We start from the raw sequence: 18,543 nt of genomic DNA, 5'->3' as shown, positions 1-18,543 counted from the left end.
AATTATTATTTCTCTAGAAACACACTGTATTTTGAGTAAGAAATTAACAGTTCAAACACAAAACAAATTCTTTGCATGAACCTGTAACAGGCTTCTCTCCTCAGAATTTAGTTGTATGTTCTAGAAACACTGAAGAAAATTTGCAGGAAGGAAACTTTTTTAATTATTGGAAAGGGGCTTATAAACAAAAATCATGTTCTCCTCTGCTGCTGCTGTAAGCAAGTGTGATTTTTCAAGTTGATTAATTAAATGCATATTTCTCCCACTGCTTGAGTCTGTTCTAGCTACTTAGAATCAAGACTGATTCATGATTCTGAACTTGCTAGCAAGCGGGTTAGCAGTTGCTGGGGAAGAGAGTAGGGATTGAGACTTGAAGGAATTTGCTTTGTGTGCGTATTAGGGAGAGGAAAAGAAAGGCTTTCAGCTGGTGTGAAAATCCACATGGAGTTATCTGCTTGAAGAGTTGCTGTGAGCTGCTATTCAGTTGATATTTGGGCTTGCATAGGCTGGGATCTTGAAGTCCATGTCCAAGCTTACTCACAAGTGTCCAGCGTGAGCTTGAGAAAAGTCTGCATTGCCTTTCCTGTCTGTCCATGGGAAGGAGGGATGCTTTAAGGACTGGGAGACACATGTGTGCTCTGCTAGACCTCTGGGGCCTGTTGCGGGGCTTTCCCTTGGTGGAAGATCTTGCTGCCCTGTGTGTGAGCTTGCTTCACTCAGCAGTGTCTCTTGGGTTTTTTGCCTCTTTGCCCTTGCAGGACAGATTGCGCCTCCCAGCCACCTGATCAGGGTGGAAGGGAACAGCCATGCCCAGTACGTAGAAGACCCCATCACCGGGAGGCAGAGTGTGCTGGTCCCCTACGAGCCACCCCAGGTACGTTGTGAGCTCAGGGTGGTGGCATCCCGACACACAAAGGGGCGGTCGTTGTAACTCTAGTTGAAGGATTTGGGATCTTACGCTTTCCTCATCGTCACCACAATGAATCCCTTCTTCCTCTTTGTCAGAAATGGGGTTTTAAATACCCCTGTGGGAGTTCTTCATTTCTTTTAGGGAAACCTTGTGGTGGGGCCCATTTCATGCTAGTCTGATCATAGTATCACAGTATATCATAGTGTAGCCAAGGGAGTACAAGATGAGAGCCTGGAAAAAGCAGAGCTTTCCGTCTACCACCTCTCCTGCTCATCCCCTTTGTTTCAACCAGGTTGGTACGGAGTTCACGACAGTCTTGTACAACTTCATGTGTAACAGTAGCTGCGTGGGAGGGATGAACCGTCGCCCGATCCTCATCATCGTAACGCTGGAAACCAGAGAGTAAGTAGTGCATCACGAGTCCAACCCTTTGCTCGTGAAGTGACCTTCTGGTTCCTCTTCTCCTCAGGGCAACACTGCATGTCCTTAGGGACAGTTTGACGCAAGGGGCCATAGGATATTTTGAAATCTTTGCAGATCGGAATTGCCCAACACCTGGGTTATCCTGACTGGGAAATGGGGGGTTTGGGTCTGTTTGTGAACAATCTGGTGTGAAGCCAAGGGGTGCTGCTGGCCCGCATCTGAGCTGACGTTTCCTCTTTCACCTCTCTTCCCAGTGGGCAAGTCTTGGGCCGCCGGTGTTTCGAAGCCCGCATTTGCGCTTGCCCAGGCAGAGATCGCAAAGCAGACGAGGACAGCATCCGCAAGCAGCAAGTCTCCGACAGCACAAAGAATGGTGATGGTACGAAGCGCCGTAAGTAGCTGGCAGAGCTGGGCAGATCGTGCTGTCACTGGGCGCAGGTGCGACCCTGGCCCCTGTGCCGTGGGGACGGAGCGGTGCTGTGCATGGCCTTGGAGGCAGGAGGGCTTTAGATGTCTGTTATCCCAGGGTGAATCAGCCTGAGAAACGAACTGGTGCTCACAAAACAGCATTTGATAATCTGGGTTTGCGGGCTCCCTTGTGGCACTGCCTGGGTTAGATTAGCCCTGCCAGCAGTGGCTGGAGGGGGTGTTTATTTTCAAGGTATGTGGCTGGGGCTCTGTAACTGCTTTTGGAACTTCTACTGCTTGTTTGGGACTGTGCTGTCGTTCACTGCTCCTTCAAGACAGTGTCTCATGCTGTGGCATGTGTCTTCCAGCCACAAGGAACCTAGACTAAGACTGCACATAAACCCTGCTGTGTATCGGAGGGGCTGCGGCAAGTGGCCTCTCTCCGTGCTCCAAGGAGTGCAACGTACTCATCAGACATGCATGATGTGGAAACCCAGCTTTGGTTTCCCACATGCGCTTAGTGACGGCACTAGGCTGAACAGCAAGGCAGCAGGTTTTAACAGGAGGCAGATTGGAGGCGAGCTTCATTTTTGCCGTGAATTCTGCATGTTCCCTGCCTGTTTTCTCTCGTTTGTGGATCACTGATCCACCAACAATTTACAAGCACTGTAATACCTTGTAATACTCAAAGCTTGCAGTGTTTCCTGCGAAGAGCCAGTGCTCGTTCTAGGTACGGCTTGCTGCTGTTTTGCCATATATCCAGTGCTCCTTGGCTGATGTGTTTCCCCAAGAGATATGGCCACCCAACATCTGCAAAGTCGTGCCTGCCTTATGGAGCCAGGAACTGCAAGCACAGTTCTGGAGTGACTCAGGCAGAGACCCTTTCTGGGCACTGTGGACTTGAGCTGGCCATGCTCTTCATGTTTCTCCTTTGTATCTCTCTTTTTTTCTTTTTCTTCCTTTTTTCTTTTTTTTTTTTTTTTTTTTTTTTTGTTTTAATGGGATGCTTTTGGGGTTTCTCTTCCAGCTTTTCGACAAGGAACTCATGGTATACAGATGACATCTATCAAAAAAAGACGTTCCCCAGATGATGAGCTCTTATACTTACCGGTGAGTTCTCTCTGTCTTTGCATTTGCCCTATGTTTAGTATCTTCCTCAGTGCCTTAAGGCAAGTCAGCAGCTCACTTAAACCTCAGAGAGAACTGAGGATGGGGTGTGCAATATATTTTTAAATCCCAAGAGCTATCTATTTTCCCTACATATTCCAAACAGAGAATATGGAAAAATCCTGTTATCTGCTGACTGAGAGTGGCTTGTGCAAGGCATATGAGAATATCCCAAGGGATCTATCTGTCGTGGTGAAAACTGTTTTGGAGACGTAACTGGTTTCCTCCTCTGTCATTTCTGGGTCTGTGGCACTTGAGCTTTCTCTAGAGATAATGGGACTTGTCTTGCTGGCAAAGGTGGATGCTTCTCTGGCTTTTATGTGTATTACCATTGTAATGTAGTGATAGAAGTGAAATACACCGTATTGAGTGTAGGACCAGAAAGGGCAAGAGGTATCTGTAACTGGCCATTTAGCTGCTTCCCCATGAGCCACATCTAGTTGGATAAATCACAAACCACGGCGTGCTTAGAGGAGAAGGGAAATCCAAACCCAACACCCAAATTCAAGTACCCTTTTTTCCCCCAAGGCATGTAAGATTCATCACCAGATCTGCTTATATCTGAGGCAGGTAAAGACATTTTCTGTCTAACAGATTGGATCAGAATGTTGTTTTCGGTTGGCATAGATTAACATCGAGCCAGATGACAATCCCAAGACGTTCATGAGCCGGCAGTGTCAGATTATCGCTCTTCAACATTATCTGCTGTACCTCTAGCACAAGGCTTAACGGTTTTATTGTGTATGCATAGTGTACGAACAGAGAATTTGCTCTGGTTGTTTACTTAACTTTATCAAAAACTCACTAAGGTGGCTGTCACTATAGATGCAGTCCTTTAAGACTTTTCTTCCCCCCGCTTTCCTTTTCCCGTGATCCAGGTGAGGGGACGGGAGACGTATGAAATGCTACTGAAGATCAAAGAGTCCCTGGAACTAATGCAGTACCTTCCCCAGCACACGATTGAGACCTACCGGCAGCAGCAGCAGCAGCAGCACCAGCACTTGCTCCAGAAGCAGTGAGTATGAGCGTGCTTGCAGTGACCTGGGCAGTGAGGACGGTGGGGAAGGGGGAGAGAGGAGAGAGACACAGAAGAATTCTGCACAGTTGTTGGTAGGGATATGGTACTCAACCGAGGGCCAAGCACTCGTAGAGTACTGCATTGGCAAAACCTTTCCCACTGCGTAGCTGCTTATTAACCCCCTGGGCAGAGCTGGTAGAAATTGATGCCAGGAGTTCAGCCAAAGCCAAGTTTCTGGACCAGAATTTAAGAGATCATGAGTTTGAGATTCAGATTTCATGACCTGTGCGATGGGACAAAGCAGTCTTCCTTCCCCAAGCGTTCATCCTGACTCCTTGTGAAGTCTCTCTCTAGTTTCTTTTCCGACGCAATTCACCTTGTGGCCTTGGAGGGTGAATGAGGACAGACTTAGCGCCTCATTTCTGACTTCCAGCCAGAGCCCAAGCCACAGCAAGACAGGGCTGTGGGAACGGTCTGCGTGCACGAGCTGGGGAGCGCAGGGTGGGTGTGATCTTCTCTCATTAGCTCCGTGGGAACAGCAGTGAACGTGGAGCCATCTCCACACCTTCTCCAGGGTGTCCACCTGAGCATCTTGCCAAGAGCATGTGAAGCCGGGACTGTGAGCACCAGCTTGGCCGAGCGCTGGGATCTCACTGCTGTGCATGTCTGGTGCTGTTGGAGGGCTGGTGTCTCAGTGGGCTGTAAATACTGCAGGTTCTTCAGCTATAAAAAGGGAAGCTGAAAGTTCAGGAGCAAGGATGAAACATGTAAGAATATTGCTTTGTGATCAGTAGGCACTTTGAAGAAAGACCCTACATGTGCATTTTTACAGTGGTTTTTAAAAACTGTACTTTGTTACTGACTCTCTACACTGTGCATGAGAAACTTTCCACCTGGGCAGACGTAGTCCCTGTCTGAACTCAGCTGGCAGGGCTGCACCAGGATTACTTTGGATGGTGCAAGTGGTAGGAGGATGGGGACAAGAAGGGCCAAATAAGTGTCTAGTTTCCTTTTTCCCCTCCGTTCCCAAAGCTTTACAGTTACAGAGACTGAGTCTGAGAATGACTTCCCAGACAGACCGTAAGCGGTGTCATTCATGGGCATTGCTTCACCTGCTGTATCGGGTGACAGAAAATAGCCACTTGGGCTGTAGGTAGCCGCCAGCGGTAGTGCTTAGGATCTCATGCGTTCCTGCTGGTAAGCTCACGCGTCAAGAGGCTGTGGGTATAACTCATTGCTGTGCAGAGGTTAGCACAAGGCCAAGGCACCACATAAGTCCCACTTGAGCCTGTAGGGATTTATTTCGGTGCCTTGGCCTTGTCTCAGGACTTCTGCAATACCACGGCTTTCTGCCAGATCTCTGCATGTGTTCAGATTTCGACCTGTGTGTTTTTTAGTGTCAGCTGGAGTTTTGTGGAGGTGTGAAAAAAGCCTTGTGCCAAAATGGCTGAAGCATCCAGGGGCTCTGGTCTCTTTTTCGAGGCACTTAAAGTTCTCATTATTATTATTTATTTTTGTCAGTCATCTGCGCTGTTTGTATATACTATACCTTGTATTTACTAGCCCCTAGGCATTGTGGCCTTTGTGCGCTCAGCTGCATGTATTCAAAGCTCCATCTGAACTACAGCCATTTCAGTTGAGAAATGGTTTTGTAAGCAGAAATGGATGGCAGCAGATGACAGCTTTCACTTGGTGCTGACAGTTGCTTTGCCATAATTACTGTTTTCATTCTTCCTATATCAATAGGATGGCTTCCTGGCAACTGAGTTTGCCTTTTTGTTTGCCTATTTGTGTTACCTTTAAGACCAGCGTGTATGAGTCCAGCCATTTAATGTAATGAGACTTCTTTCAGCATATCTCCTGGCACTTGTCCAGTTATATACTAGTTTTTCTTAGCTGCTGAGTGTGCTCAGATATTGGGGAGAAAGATTAAAAGCTTTTAAGGATGCCAGGAGTGGGGAGAAAAATAACTTTCAGTGTTTGTCCCAAGTTGCTGCAGTTGTCTCCACCGACAGCCTGCCATCAGGCAGGGTCCTCTCTAACCTAACAGCGTTAGCTTGTTAGGTGCAGTTGGGTTCTGATGCTTTTTCCTCAATAATCCAGGGTATGACTTAACTTTGGAAGGAATGTGTTGAGGACAAAGGAGCATTTGGGCTGAAAAGTCTCATAAGTTGCATCCCAAAGAAGAATTGTAAAGGAGCTTCAGGTCTTGTGAAAATGGGGAGAGAAGACACTTTGTAGGAACTGGTTTGGGTAAGAGAGACCTTGTGTGTGAGCAGGTTGCTGGGAGATGTCCTGCCACTGCTTCCCCGTCAGGTTGGCCAAACTCAGCAGCACGGTGACTCCTTTGCGAGTCTATTCTGGCTTTAAAAGAAAATGCCTTTCACTTTATAAGTAGAGAGGTACTTTCAAAACTCAGTCTTGGTTCATTTTCATTCAAAGTGTGTGTTAAAACTGGGAGCTAGGAAAGCACATATGGAGTGACCAGGTTAGAACGTGTAGGAAGCTGTAGGTCCTACCAGGGCTCTGTAGGGCCGGGGTGTTTGTGAGTTACCCTTGGCTTTTTCATCTCAAAATGGAGCTGCATCCACATGTGCTCCACAGTCAAGCTTTGGTGGAAGAATTGCTTGATTTTTCAGTTTACTTTTACGAGCAATGGTTAATGTGAAAAGCCTCTAGGTGTGTGGGAAGAAGTTTCCCTTTCATTCCTATGGCATGGAAAGCTTCATCTTTTTTGAAGAGTAGGAAAAGCAAGGGAGGAGATTATAATGGTGAAAGGTAGTTTTAAAAACATGTATCTGTCATTTTGGAAAACAACTGTTTGCTCTTGTGCACATAGAGACCAGCGTTGCGTTTGGCAGGCCAGCAGATGCAACTGTCTTACTGTTCTGGAATAAAAAGGACAAATCTGGTCACAATCAGAAAGCTTTGTGTCCCACAAGATGACCAAAACACTGCAATGGTCCACGTTGTGCCAGACCACAGTCTTTCTCTGTCTCATCTCCTCTCTCTGTTTGCTCCTTTGTGCATGGTTTTCTCTTATTTACTGTTATGCCAAATACCTTCATGATCATAGGTGGGAAGGGGTTTTTGCTGCAGTTTCTATTCTTCTTTTTTCCCTGCCAAATCTTGGGGCCCATATTTGAACAGCAGCACGCACATTTATTTAGAAGACTTCCTTTTCGTGGTCTGCCACCATTTGTGTAAAACACGGATTTGCCAGAAGATACCTGCTGCCAGGTATACCAGAAGTGGCCCGTGCTTTGTTGGGGAAGGAAGGTTTCTTCGATGCTCTGCTGTGAAATACATTTAGAATTAACGCTCCCAGGGAGTAGCTGCGCAGTCTTTAAGTGTTTCACTGGAAAATACTTTTTCATATTCAGGAAAATTGCTTGTGATGAGTTTCACCCTGCTGAGCACTGTTTTCAGAACAGTCTTTATTTCAATTGGCCATAGCACAGAACCATAGAATAACTCAAGTTGCAAGGGACCCATAAGGATCATCAAGTCCAAGTCCCACGATTGAATGATTTTCCCAAGTCTTCCAATGGCTACCAAGAAGAGGGCTCTTATGTCTGAGAGGGATCTTATATCCCGGCAAACTTTTCTCTCACATCAGCAGGGCTGCAGCTACCAACCCACTGTCTGCCCTTCAATCTAGTGAGCAGCACAGCTCATTATCCAAATGAGAAGGAATTAACCTTCTAAGTGAGGTATGACAAAGCCAAGCTATCCAGTGCCTGGAGTGCTCCAGTTGAGATGGGAGCCACAAGGATCCTGACGCTTGCTATCACGGGGAGTGGGCTTGCAGAGAAGGTATTCTTCAGACTTCCACCTGGTTATTCTCATTTTTGGTGTGGATTTTTTGCATGGTTTCGTTTGGTTTTGTAGTGCTGTGCTTGCATGCATTGTGAACTCCAGGCACTTGGAGAGTGTTCTCCCTAGAGAACTGCCAAGATTAAAATAAGCAAGGAAGTGTGGGAGTAGGTATACAAAGACATTCTGCATTTGCTTTGCTGGCTTTTAAGGTGCAGTGCCTTCTGCATCAGCTGCAGCCCAGGGACCCCTCGGCTTTAGTGCAGAGGGTCCTCTGGCTTTGAAAAGGGGAGTAGTTGAGATGTAATCTATATGGCCCTTTCACAGTAGGCTCTGTCTTCTCTCCCTACCGCCAGCTTCTGGTTTTAAGTAATTGAAGTGGGCTCAACGGAAGCTGCTTTTCTCATTTTCCCCTTTGGCTGAGTGCGTTTTTTTCCTTTTACATTTGTCACTGGGAATAGTATCAGGGCACCATTTGCACCCCTGAGACGGGGACACAGAAATCGGATTTCTCTATCAGCTAGTTGTTTTCTCTTCCTGGCCAAGAACTCGCTTGTACCTGTGGCTTTCTAAATCCCCCTGCCACATGACCTCTCTGTAGGTGCTAAGACATCTGCTCTTCCCCTCCTGTGATCATGAAGGTGGAAAGTGACTGTTTCTCTCTCGGTGGCTGGAGAAGGGTTCTCTACATTCATCTCTTTTTCTTTTCTCTGGTTCCTTCTCTACAGTCTCCTTTCAGCCTGCTTCAGGAGTGAACTCACGGACTCAAGGAGAGACTCTCCCAAACAGACCGATGCCATCCTAAAACATTCCAGCCCCCCAAACCCATCAGTATATCCATAAACCGAGCTGGTGGGATCACTTTGCCCAGCTGGCAGGACTAGGAACAGTGGGGCAAATATGCAGCCTGCTAGCAACAGAGTGAATAGTGAGAGTAATCTCCTGAAGGGACTCAAACTTTGCAAAAACAACAGACACTTCTACAGACCTCTTAGCTGTAGCCCATAGCATTGAGAGGTCAGGAACCACAATGTTGTCTGTCTTGGTGTAACGTTTTCTTCCTGTTTTTGTAACCTGTTAATACTCTTTCCTGTTAACTTCTGTATTTGTGAAACTTGGCAGGGTTTCTCTGAGCAGGTCTCAATTTTAAAATGCCTCTTGTCTTGTTTAAATTAAAAACTTGTTCATGGGCTGGGGCGGGGGGGATAGAAGGGGGTTGGGTGTGTTTAAACAGTCTGTGAGAGTCAGTTTGGCCTGTTTTAATGCTGGTCATGCAGTAATAGCACAAGTAGCTGAAGTATTTGTACTGCTGGACAGAGAGAGCTAATAATTATATGAATTGGCACTGGTAAGAAATCACTTTTTTCCCCTGTAGAAATGCCCACTAATTTGGCATCATTTTTTTTTTTTTTTCCCCCCTCCCTTATTTCTAATCATAAAGGGTCTGATCTAAGACACATCTAAATTGTAAGGAAGACTGGGTGACTTTGACTTTGCAACAGCACCGCTGGCATTAATCCAGCTTTGCTGAACTTAGAGAGGTCTCTCCTGACTCTGTGGGCTTGATCCAAGTGGTGGGATGAGCTGCACAAGGTGAACGTGAGGTTGGAGTCTTTCTGTGTAACGATGACCATGTGTGACCAGTGTCCCTGTCCCATTGCAGCTGAGCATGGAAAGGGTGGAGTGTCCAAAACTGCTCACTGCCCTACCTGCGTGAAGGGGTTTGTAGCTTGCAGACGTTTAGCAGTTATTAGATGTTGCTTTAGGGTATTCATCAACCCTACTACATTTTACCCCATCACTACAAACCTCACAGTTCAAAGGAAAGTGGTGCCAGCATATGTTGCAGTTGATTCAGCCAAGTGGCCTCAGGACATGCCCACCTTGTCTATTAATTCTGCAATCAGTGGCCTTTGCTTTTGCTTATGATGTCCATAAAGTGCGTCCTGGCTTAGCAATTCCTACACAGGAGACTGTTTCTCTTCAAGGACTTGTAAATCCTCCCACTGCTTGTATCAAAGTCTACCTCTGCAAGCTGTTTATGTGAGGCTTGACAAGGTGGATTTGAATCCTTTGGAAATGTCATCTTTAAGTGTTGCACCCAGACCAGCACAAAGAAGGAATGATCAACAGGCAAGTAACATGCCATGGAGTTAACCCAGCATTGTGGATGGTGTGGCACTACGTGTGGATACTGGCAATGAGGGAGGAACTGGTTGAGGGTGGGCATGATGCCTGCTGAGGCTCTCCCCACGTAGAGGTCAAACATCATTACATGAAGAACAGCCCCTAATGCTGGTAGAGAAGCATCCTTCAACCCACACTCTCAGGCAGTGACATCTCTCCTGAGGAGCCCTCAAATGTTTATGGCTGCGGGAAAAGGAAATGTGAGGAAGTTACTGAAGATACACCAGGAATGGCGCTCCCTGCGGGCTGGTGTCTGCCCAGGTCAGCAGTGGTTGGGGAGCAGAGCTCAGATGTAAATGCCAGTGATCAGCAACCCCTAGGAAACACAGCCTGGAGGCTGGATCAACACTGATGGGGGGGACCTCTGTGTCTGCAGCATAGTCGATGCTGGACTTATTTGGGTCAGGTGCGTACCCAGCTCTGACACGCTTCTGGTTAGGTGCAGCCTGAAGAGAAGGTGCCTCCCAAATGCAGAGCAGGCCTCCTGGCCACCCACCAAGGAACAAAGCCTGATGCAGTGGGAGAAGACTGTTATCTCTGAACATCACATAATCCGCTTCCAGGCAGCAGAGCTGTGATGTGAGCAGGTGATGACTTGTACTAACATCTCCTTTGAGAGCCATATCCCATCTCTGCATATCTCCTTCATTGTCTTAGTAAGACTTGTTCTACCATAGGAGTAGGGGGGAGGGCTGATGGAGAAGAGCCCCCGAAATTGTGATTAAATATAAATAATAACTAATTAAACACTGGCAGTGACTATTCTGTACACTTGCAGCTCTACCATCATTCCTTGTGTAAAGCTAGCCAAATCAAGTGCTTCTCTACTTTGCCTGGAAGCTCCAGGAAGCACTTCAAGATCACAAAGCAGATAACTTTTGCTCTGTGCCATTTTATTTGGGAGAAGAAAGGGAATAGCATTCCTTTCTCTGTTGAGAGGTGAGGATCTGAACTGCCAATGTATCCCAGATGCAGGATTATGCTTCACGCTGTCAGTCTGTCCTTCCAATGAAGGTTTATTCTTGGATCTTGGTCTTGCCTGCTTGTGGATGGCAATACAAAAATACTGAGACAAGGACACACTAATCTGTATCTAGTGATCTGCTTCAGGGCCTGTCCACCAACAAGTTTGAGGAGGCAGCCCATCAGAAGATACAAGGCATCCACAGCCTGCACTGGGAAATTCCAGCTCACACTCCAGTTCATCATCTGGTCTGACCTCTAGGAAATCTCTCATACCACGATGGGCAATACAGCACCTGGGACTTTCACCAAACAAGAAAGTAAATTATTTGGATCCCACTGTCCTCCAGAAAGGCTTTCCAATTTGTCCTTCTTACATATAAGGATGATGATTGTGAAACTGGTCTTAATGGTAACTTGATTTGCTCTCCAGCTACAAGGTGGTTATCTTAGTGCGTTTTTATTTATTTATTTTTATCAAATAATCTGGAGCTGAAAGCAATTGGAATTTCTTCATAGCCTGTCCTCTGCAGATAAAAGAAGAAAACTTTTTCCCGGCTGTCTTTTGATTCCTGCTTTGTCACCTGTGGGGCTTCAGAAAAGTAAGCCTTCTCCTTTCAAAGAATAACCAAGTGGACTGATTGGGCCTCATCAGTCAGTCAGGTGCTACCGGACTATGTCAACTAGTTGATGTATATCCACTCCCTGTATTTATAGTTCCGTTCCCTGGAGAGCAGATTGCATCCACTGCCTGCCTTGTGAAATTCCTATACCTGAAGTCTAAGGGCAGTTGTTATCCCCACCCTGTCCCTGTGCTGCAGTTGCTGTTTCCATAGTGACCATCAGAGTTCAGAGTTCTTCCTTTCCATGCCCTCCATTGGTTACCAAAACTACAAACTACTTGAATGGTTGAAAAGATGCACTATTACTTGCTTTAGAATAGCAGCTGTTTGAGATCTGAAGGACAAGTAGGCATCTCTCTGCTTTTTTTTTTTTTTTTTTAGTGTCTCACTTCATAGGCCTTCAAAGCGGATGAGTGCAACTGAGCATCATCTGTGTCACTCATGTGCCATTACTAGACTACATCAATGACATCCCAAGGTTATGCAGCCCAGTGGGCAACCTCACTTGAAAAAAAATATTGCCGCTGGGCATGTTGACCACCTGTGAACTTGGGATGTAATCCTTGCTGCACTTGATGTGGCTACTGTAAGGAAAGGCAGATCCAGAACTGGACAGCTTCAATTCCACTTGGGTCTCCTTGCGTCATGACTAGCTCTAGGTCTTCAGGGATTGAAAACTGTAGGCCCAGGGACTTAGGTGAATTCTTAGTCTCTCTGAGCCTGAGCTGCCCTTTTCTTGCACTTACTGAACTTTTGATGTCACTTGCATTAAGGCTGCTTACATGACGGTGTGCTCACCTAATGTGAATGAGGACTCTAGGACTTGTCTACCGAATCAGGTAATTGGTCTATCCAAGCAGTTTCCTACCTCTGGTGAAGGGCTGATAACCCAGTGAGCTGGGAAAGTGCAAAATTATACAAGGTAACCTGTGAACTGAACTGTGCTTCATAAGTGGGAGAAGTAAGTTCCTTCCTGACCTCTTGAGATGATCAGTATATGCCTCGAAGCATGACAGGTGATTGCCCTCATATAAGCTTGCATAACTACAGATGTTATTGGCTAAATAATTACATAGCCTCTTGAAGAGAGAAAAATCAGTTGCAGAATGTGACTCAGTGCCTTTCATATCAGACTGTTCCAAGAAGTATAATAGTCTCTTAATTGAAGTCCTTATACCTTGATATTAAAATGCATTTCATTGGCATTGATATCAAAGAAATGTTAATGCTCTAATTCTAATCTTTCTTGAGACATAGTAAGTATAATTTTAATGAAAATCACTGTGCATGACATTCTTATAATACCTGTTTAAAAAAAAAAATTGAGAAAAAAGCAATATATTTTAAATGAATCCTCAAACACCATGTAGTCTGTGTGTTTAATATCAAAAATATTTTCTTGTATTTCTGAGGCTGTTGCTATATTGATGTGTGACATTAATTTTCAATAAAATTTTGCATCTTGGTTTATCTTGGGACTTTTCTTTGTCTGGATGGCTTTCTCTAGACCTTTTACATGGCTCCTTATGTGGTGGCATAGTTTAGTTGAGACGAGAATGAGTATGAAGAAAAATGCTTTTGTTTCTTTCCTGTTTTATTTACTTGAGCTTGGTTGTATTAAGAGAGCTGATCTTGATTCTTATGAGTAGGAACGAGAGGTGAATGGAGTCCTTAAGCTGTAAGTTAAAATATGCTATAAGTTAAAGTTTTGTATAGTGTAGGGTGCTTTGGGTTGGCTTGTGTTGTTTGCTTCTCCTCCCCCCGCAAAAAAAAAAAAAAACCAAAAATGTTTTGTAGTCACCTGTCTTCGCTGAGATCTCTGTGGTGCAGAGAGAAAAGTTAGGCCCGTTGCTGACCTCTTTGGAAAATCTTGTTTCATAGCAAGAGGCGTTTTGTTTTGTTTTGTTTTTTTAAAAAGTGTTTCTAATCACAAGCTGTCTGAATAAAATCTTTCCTGAGCTTAAACAGTGAAACTAAATCTCGTTTGGGAAGTCTTTATTGATTGGATTTGGAATTTCACTGTGTACATGGTGACCTCCTCACTTGCCTACCATGCAGATTTTGCCCTAAGAGACTACTCAGGTGTGTATTTATTTCAGCTGAACCTGAGTTAAGATAGGTGCCTGAACCTGTAAAGTTCTCATTTTGGTCCTAAATCCAGAAGCCTCTTAGTTTAAGGGTGGTGTCAGCCTGACTTGATTTCATGGCTGGCCTCAACTTTTATAACTGCCGAATTGAAACCTCAGATCTGAATCATTCCCTTCACCCTGAAAAGTTGGGTCTGAACTTCATGGCTCGGTTTCACTTCCCCTTGGGAGTTGCTGCCGTCATTAATATTAATTTGTGAAGCTTCTTGTGCTTTCCACTTCCTTGAGTCTATGAAGTTTGCTGGATCTTGTCCTTCACTGCCAAAGGACAGTTCACACCCTTCTGTACCTCCTGTAATTGTGTAATTAGGTAAGATTTCTTCGGGGCCTTAGATACTCCGGCCTGTTAGCATAGATGTTTTCTCCACCCAACGCTGCACATCTTAAAAGTGCAGGAAGCTGGAGACAATGTAATTGTATGAAACTTGACCTTGAGTGCTGAAGGTTTTAATAAATTATCTAGGAATAAGCCTTTTCTTTCCTTTACACTTCGCTTATTTGAAGTAATAACTATTCTGTTTGCATAGAAGGAAAGCCAGTTCCCAGGAATTGGTGTAACCAGTTATACCCAGACGAACGAGTTTCCCAATGGGAAATAAGATGGGAATGTGCCCTTGCACATTCACCGTGGGGTCACCATGATGTGGATGAACAAGTATTAGGCTCTACGGCGAGCCGGGTGACCTCCATTCTGCTGGGCGAGCATGATCTGTGAGGGTACATCGTGTTTGGGAAGCGTGCCCGTTTCCCCAGCACCTTTGCCAGTCTTGCAAATACTCCTGGTGTCGGGGAAAGAAAAGCCCGCTCGCTTGTGGCATGGCAAGGCTCTGCCAATTGCACTGTTGGGCCCGCTTTAATGATCATTTTCTGCATAACCCAAATAAGACCCTACTCCAGATGGGATGCCGCAGCCGTAACTCGATCCGGGAACTGGGCTGCTGTTCAGAAGCGGTCTGGTCTTCATGCTCCGGATCGTTTACGAGGCGGGATTGCAGCTGGGACCCTCGGGGCTGGGGAAGGGGAGCTCGCCAGCCAGCCTCTCTGGCCTGGTTCGTGGATATGCTGGATGGAGTTTGGGGCTGTCTGGACTTGAGGGAGGTTAGTGCTGTTGAGCGGTAGTCGGAATCTGATACTCTTTGCAAGCAGCCTGCGGGGTTTGGATACCAGGTTCTGCTTAACACCAGTAAAAGCTGCGTGTCGGCATCCCAGGCAGCTCTGACCATCTCAGTAGTGGTCCCTAAGGTGTACGGAGTCTGTCTTGGGCAAAGAGCCTCTGACTGCTATATATACACCTGATAAAAACCTCATTATATGAATAACTAAGAATTTTGGAGAAACCAATGTGATAAGTATGACCCGATCTGAAAATTGTTTCTGCAGTCAGGTTTTAGGGGTAGTTAGGATGGTTTGAGATGGCTTCCTCAGTTCTTGTTCTTATGAAAAAAAGTGTTTGATCATAAGGAGACCTTAAAAATATTCTTTTTGGGTTTTGGCAGCTGTTTGCTGGCTTTGATATGTTCTTTTGAACTGAAAAACTTACATAGAAACTTTTCCTTAAATAAAAAATTTGAACTGAAACTGAAGCTTCCCTTTGTTGGTTTTTCCCCATTTGTTTTTTAAATGCCCAGAATATCTGGGAAACTTCTTATTTCCTGTTGACTCTCTCTCCAATGATCTTTATCTGCGATGCTCCCATGGTGTCAGTGATTTCATTGGCAGTAACTCACCACTGCCATGCGCAGAAAATGTAGCTCCTTGGATGCGCGCTCTTAACAACCAATTGCTGCGATTCCCGTCCTAACGTCTCCTTGGTTTGCAGGACCTCCATGCAGTCACAGTCATCCTACGGCTCCAACTCTCCACCGCTCAGCAAAATGAACAGCATGAACAAGCTGCCCTCGGTCAGCCAGCTAATTAACCCCCAGCAGCGCAATGCCCTGACCCCAACCACCATCCCTGACGGCATGGGAACCAACAGTAAGAAACTCTCGCTCCTTCTTTTCCTACTCTGTGCGCACACCCCACTAATCTAGGGAAGGAGGCTTGGCATCTCCAAATGGCTAGTGTTAGGCTGGGGATCCTGGAGTTGTTTGTGGTAGCAGGTCTGGGAACCTGCAGAGCCAAGTATTGCTCATTGCTGTGCCATGGGGCAAGTCACCTGCTTTCTCCAGGTTTCAGCGTCCTGGGATGAACAGAGCTACTTCTTGCTGCAGATCTGGCTGGCTGTACTGTCATCTGTCTTTCAGGACTTATTTCTTCTTCCTTTCCCAGCAGAGGAAATGCAAGCATTGGCGAACTTTTTTTCCCCGCAGTTCAATTAAGACACTTCTTAGCTTCAAAGGAAATATCTGCATCTCGCAGCTCTGTAACCTGCTTCCTCCTGGCTGCTGGAGAGTGCCCAGCAGCCCTGTGAAACCAGGATGACAGACATGGTTCTGGGGGCTGAGTTTTGTGTGGTGTGTTTTTTGTTTGTTTTTTTTTTTTTTTTTTTTTTTTATTTCAAAAGCGCTGGGCTCTTGCCCACACCTGTTGCTGATTCCCTTCGGGTGCGCTCGGTGCCTCTAAAAACAAAGCTGTTTGGCTTCTGTATTGGGTTACTCTGCTGGCCCTCTCCTGCTCCTCTCCTGCGGCAGGGAAAGAAGAGACGCCCGCAGCTTGCTTAGGTTTCTACCGAGCCTGTTTGTACGGGAAGGTGACAAGGTGGCGGCGACAGTGAGGGAAGAGCTCCTGAAGGGCTGTCTGTCATCTGGTCCCTGTGCAGCCATTGCCTGAAATTCCCTGTGAGCTCGCTCCCTGCAGGGCTTTGGCAGGGGATTTAAGGCTGCTTCGGCTGCGGGTGCTGTCCTTTTGGTGCCATGCTGGGGGCAAAGCGGGGGTCCGGGGATGCCTGGGTAACAATGTGCTCCTCCTTCTTCTCTCCTCCAGTTCCCATGATGGGCACCCACATGGCCATGACCGGTGACATGAATGGCCTCAGCCCCACGCAGGCGCTGCCTCCTCCCCTCTCCATGCCTTCAACATCCCACTGCACCCCCCCTCCTCCGTACCCCACAGACTGCAGCATCGTCAGGTGAGCGGGAGCAGGCTGCCCGGCGCATGTTTCCCACCCGCAGGGAGCAGAGGCCTCGTGTCGGGAGCATGAAGGGTCCTGCTGGGTCCCTCGCCCCGTTCTCCTGGAGCACTGGATCCCAGTGGGTCTTGGCAGGCCCAGGGCTGGCACCCTCTGGGCACCAAGCCTCAAACCCCCACCTCTGAGCAGCTGAGAGAAACAGGGACATTAGGACTGCAAAAATCTAAGGGATGCAGCATCTGTTGGACTGGTGGAGCTGAGAGCACCAGCCAGTCTTGCATACATGTCTTTTGTCTTTTTTCTTTTTTTCTTTTTATCCCACCCAACCACCCCCACCCCCTGCCCTTTGGCCACTTGTCAGGCCATGGCTGGGGTCAGAAGCCCCTCTGCCCTCCATGGGGTCAAACAGGTTGAAAAAATGCTGTCCATAAAGGAGGAATCCTTTACGCTTAGGGAGGAATGTGCTGATTTGAAGTACTTTGTGTGCATGATGTGTCTGAGACCCAGACCCACTGCCTTGCTGAAGCCCTCTATCCGTGCAGCAGGTTGCCATGGGCTCAGCCACCTCCTCAGACACCAGGGTGAAGTGACCTGGCAGGAGGGTCCACGTTGAGCCTTCCTGCCCCAATATCCAGGCTGTGTAGCACCGGCTCTTGACTAAGGCAAGGTGCTGCCACGAGGGTTGTCTGCTAGGCATCTGGACTCCCTCATGTTTGATGTGGCAGTGATGTGGCTTGCTGGCCTGGGATGTCTTGGAGAAGGTCAAGCCAAGGGTGAAAGCTCTGTTTCCTGTTGCTGCAGGTTGGCTGAGTGTTTGGTTTTTCTGTGGTTTGGGCTGTTGCAGCCAGGGTGATCCTTTTTTCTCTCTCCTTCCTTCCTTCCTCCTCTGCAGCTTCTTAGCGAGGCTGGGCTGCTCATCCTGTGTGGATTATTTCACGACCCAGGGGCTGACCACCATCTATCAGATTGAGCATTACTCCATGGATGTAAGTAACTCCTCACCGTTTCCTTTGTTTGCACTCTTGGCCCTGCTGTAGGAACGGGTCAGAAATGCAGAACCAGCATATTTTATTTTTATACAATTAGTTTGATTTAAGGCTGTTGCATACAGGGAAGACTTATTGTGAGGTGAAGAGAGGCTGGACTCAGGGCCAGCATTTTAAAATGCCTTGCCTGGCACAGAGAAAGAGCATCTCCCCTCCCCACCACTGTCCATTTTAGCCCCCGAAGTGGCCCCAGCCCACGCGCCTGTTAGTTCTGCAGGACTTGGTTTCAGTTTACACTGCTCTGAAACACCTCACTCGCCTGCAGACAAGTTGGCTGTCCAGAAGTGGTCTGCGTTTTTCACTCCCTGCTTCTGTTTTCTGGCCTTACCTTAATAATCTTCCCTTGCCACTGGCATCTCCGCCCAGCTGTTTTTTTTTTTTCTCTTGCATGGCTTTTGCTGCAGGGTTGCTGCTTCCTCTCCTGTGCCATCGCTCTCCTCAGAGCTGGTTGTCCCAGTTTTTTGCCCCGAGACTTTGCAAGGCTATGGTGCTTTTGTTTCCTAGCGTGGCCTGCCTTCCTTCTGCTCCTGCTTTAATTAGAAAAGCTGACCCAAATTAACCAAAACTGGTTGCTAATTTTTTTTTCAGAAGCTGATATCACATTTCCCAGAGTTTAGGTAATGCTACCCTCAGGTACTGCACCAGAGATGATGGGGCCTCAAAGTCCAAGTTTTCTAAGGTTATGTGTCTGTTCTTAAATTTTGGTTGTGTTCAAGTAATTAAGGCAGTTCCTATTGAGTCAGACCCAGAGCTTTGAATACTGGA

General features: G+C 46.8%; 1 protein-coding gene across 1 annotated transcript in view; it reads left to right on the top strand.

Annotated features, from left to right (window-relative positions):
- Window positions 1–18,543, top strand: part of TP63 (tumor protein p63) — a 106,050-nt gene that overhangs the window by 86,640 nt on the left and 867 nt on the right. Inside the window, exons 6-13 of the mRNA XM_054205696.1 lie at window positions 759–874; window positions 1,203–1,312; window positions 1,588–1,724; window positions 2,769–2,851; window positions 3,787–3,923; window positions 15,482–15,639; window positions 16,588–16,732; window positions 17,625–17,718. Coding sequence (XP_054061671.1) covers window positions 759–874; window positions 1,203–1,312; window positions 1,588–1,724; window positions 2,769–2,851; window positions 3,787–3,923; window positions 15,482–15,639; window positions 16,588–16,732; window positions 17,625–17,718 — 980 coding nt within the window. The remainder of the gene's footprint in view (window positions 1–758; window positions 875–1,202; window positions 1,313–1,587; window positions 1,725–2,768; window positions 2,852–3,786; window positions 3,924–15,481; window positions 15,640–16,587; window positions 16,733–17,624; window positions 17,719–18,543) is intronic.

Source organism: Rissa tridactyla, chromosome 6 (genome assembly GCF_028500815.1).
Source record: "Rissa tridactyla isolate bRisTri1 chromosome 6, bRisTri1.patW.cur.20221130, whole genome shotgun sequence".
Classification (NCBI taxonomy): domain Eukaryota; kingdom Metazoa; phylum Chordata; class Aves; order Charadriiformes; family Laridae; genus Rissa; species Rissa tridactyla.
Note: the sequence above shows the minus strand (reverse complement) of the source record. Positions and strands in the feature narration are given on the sequence as shown.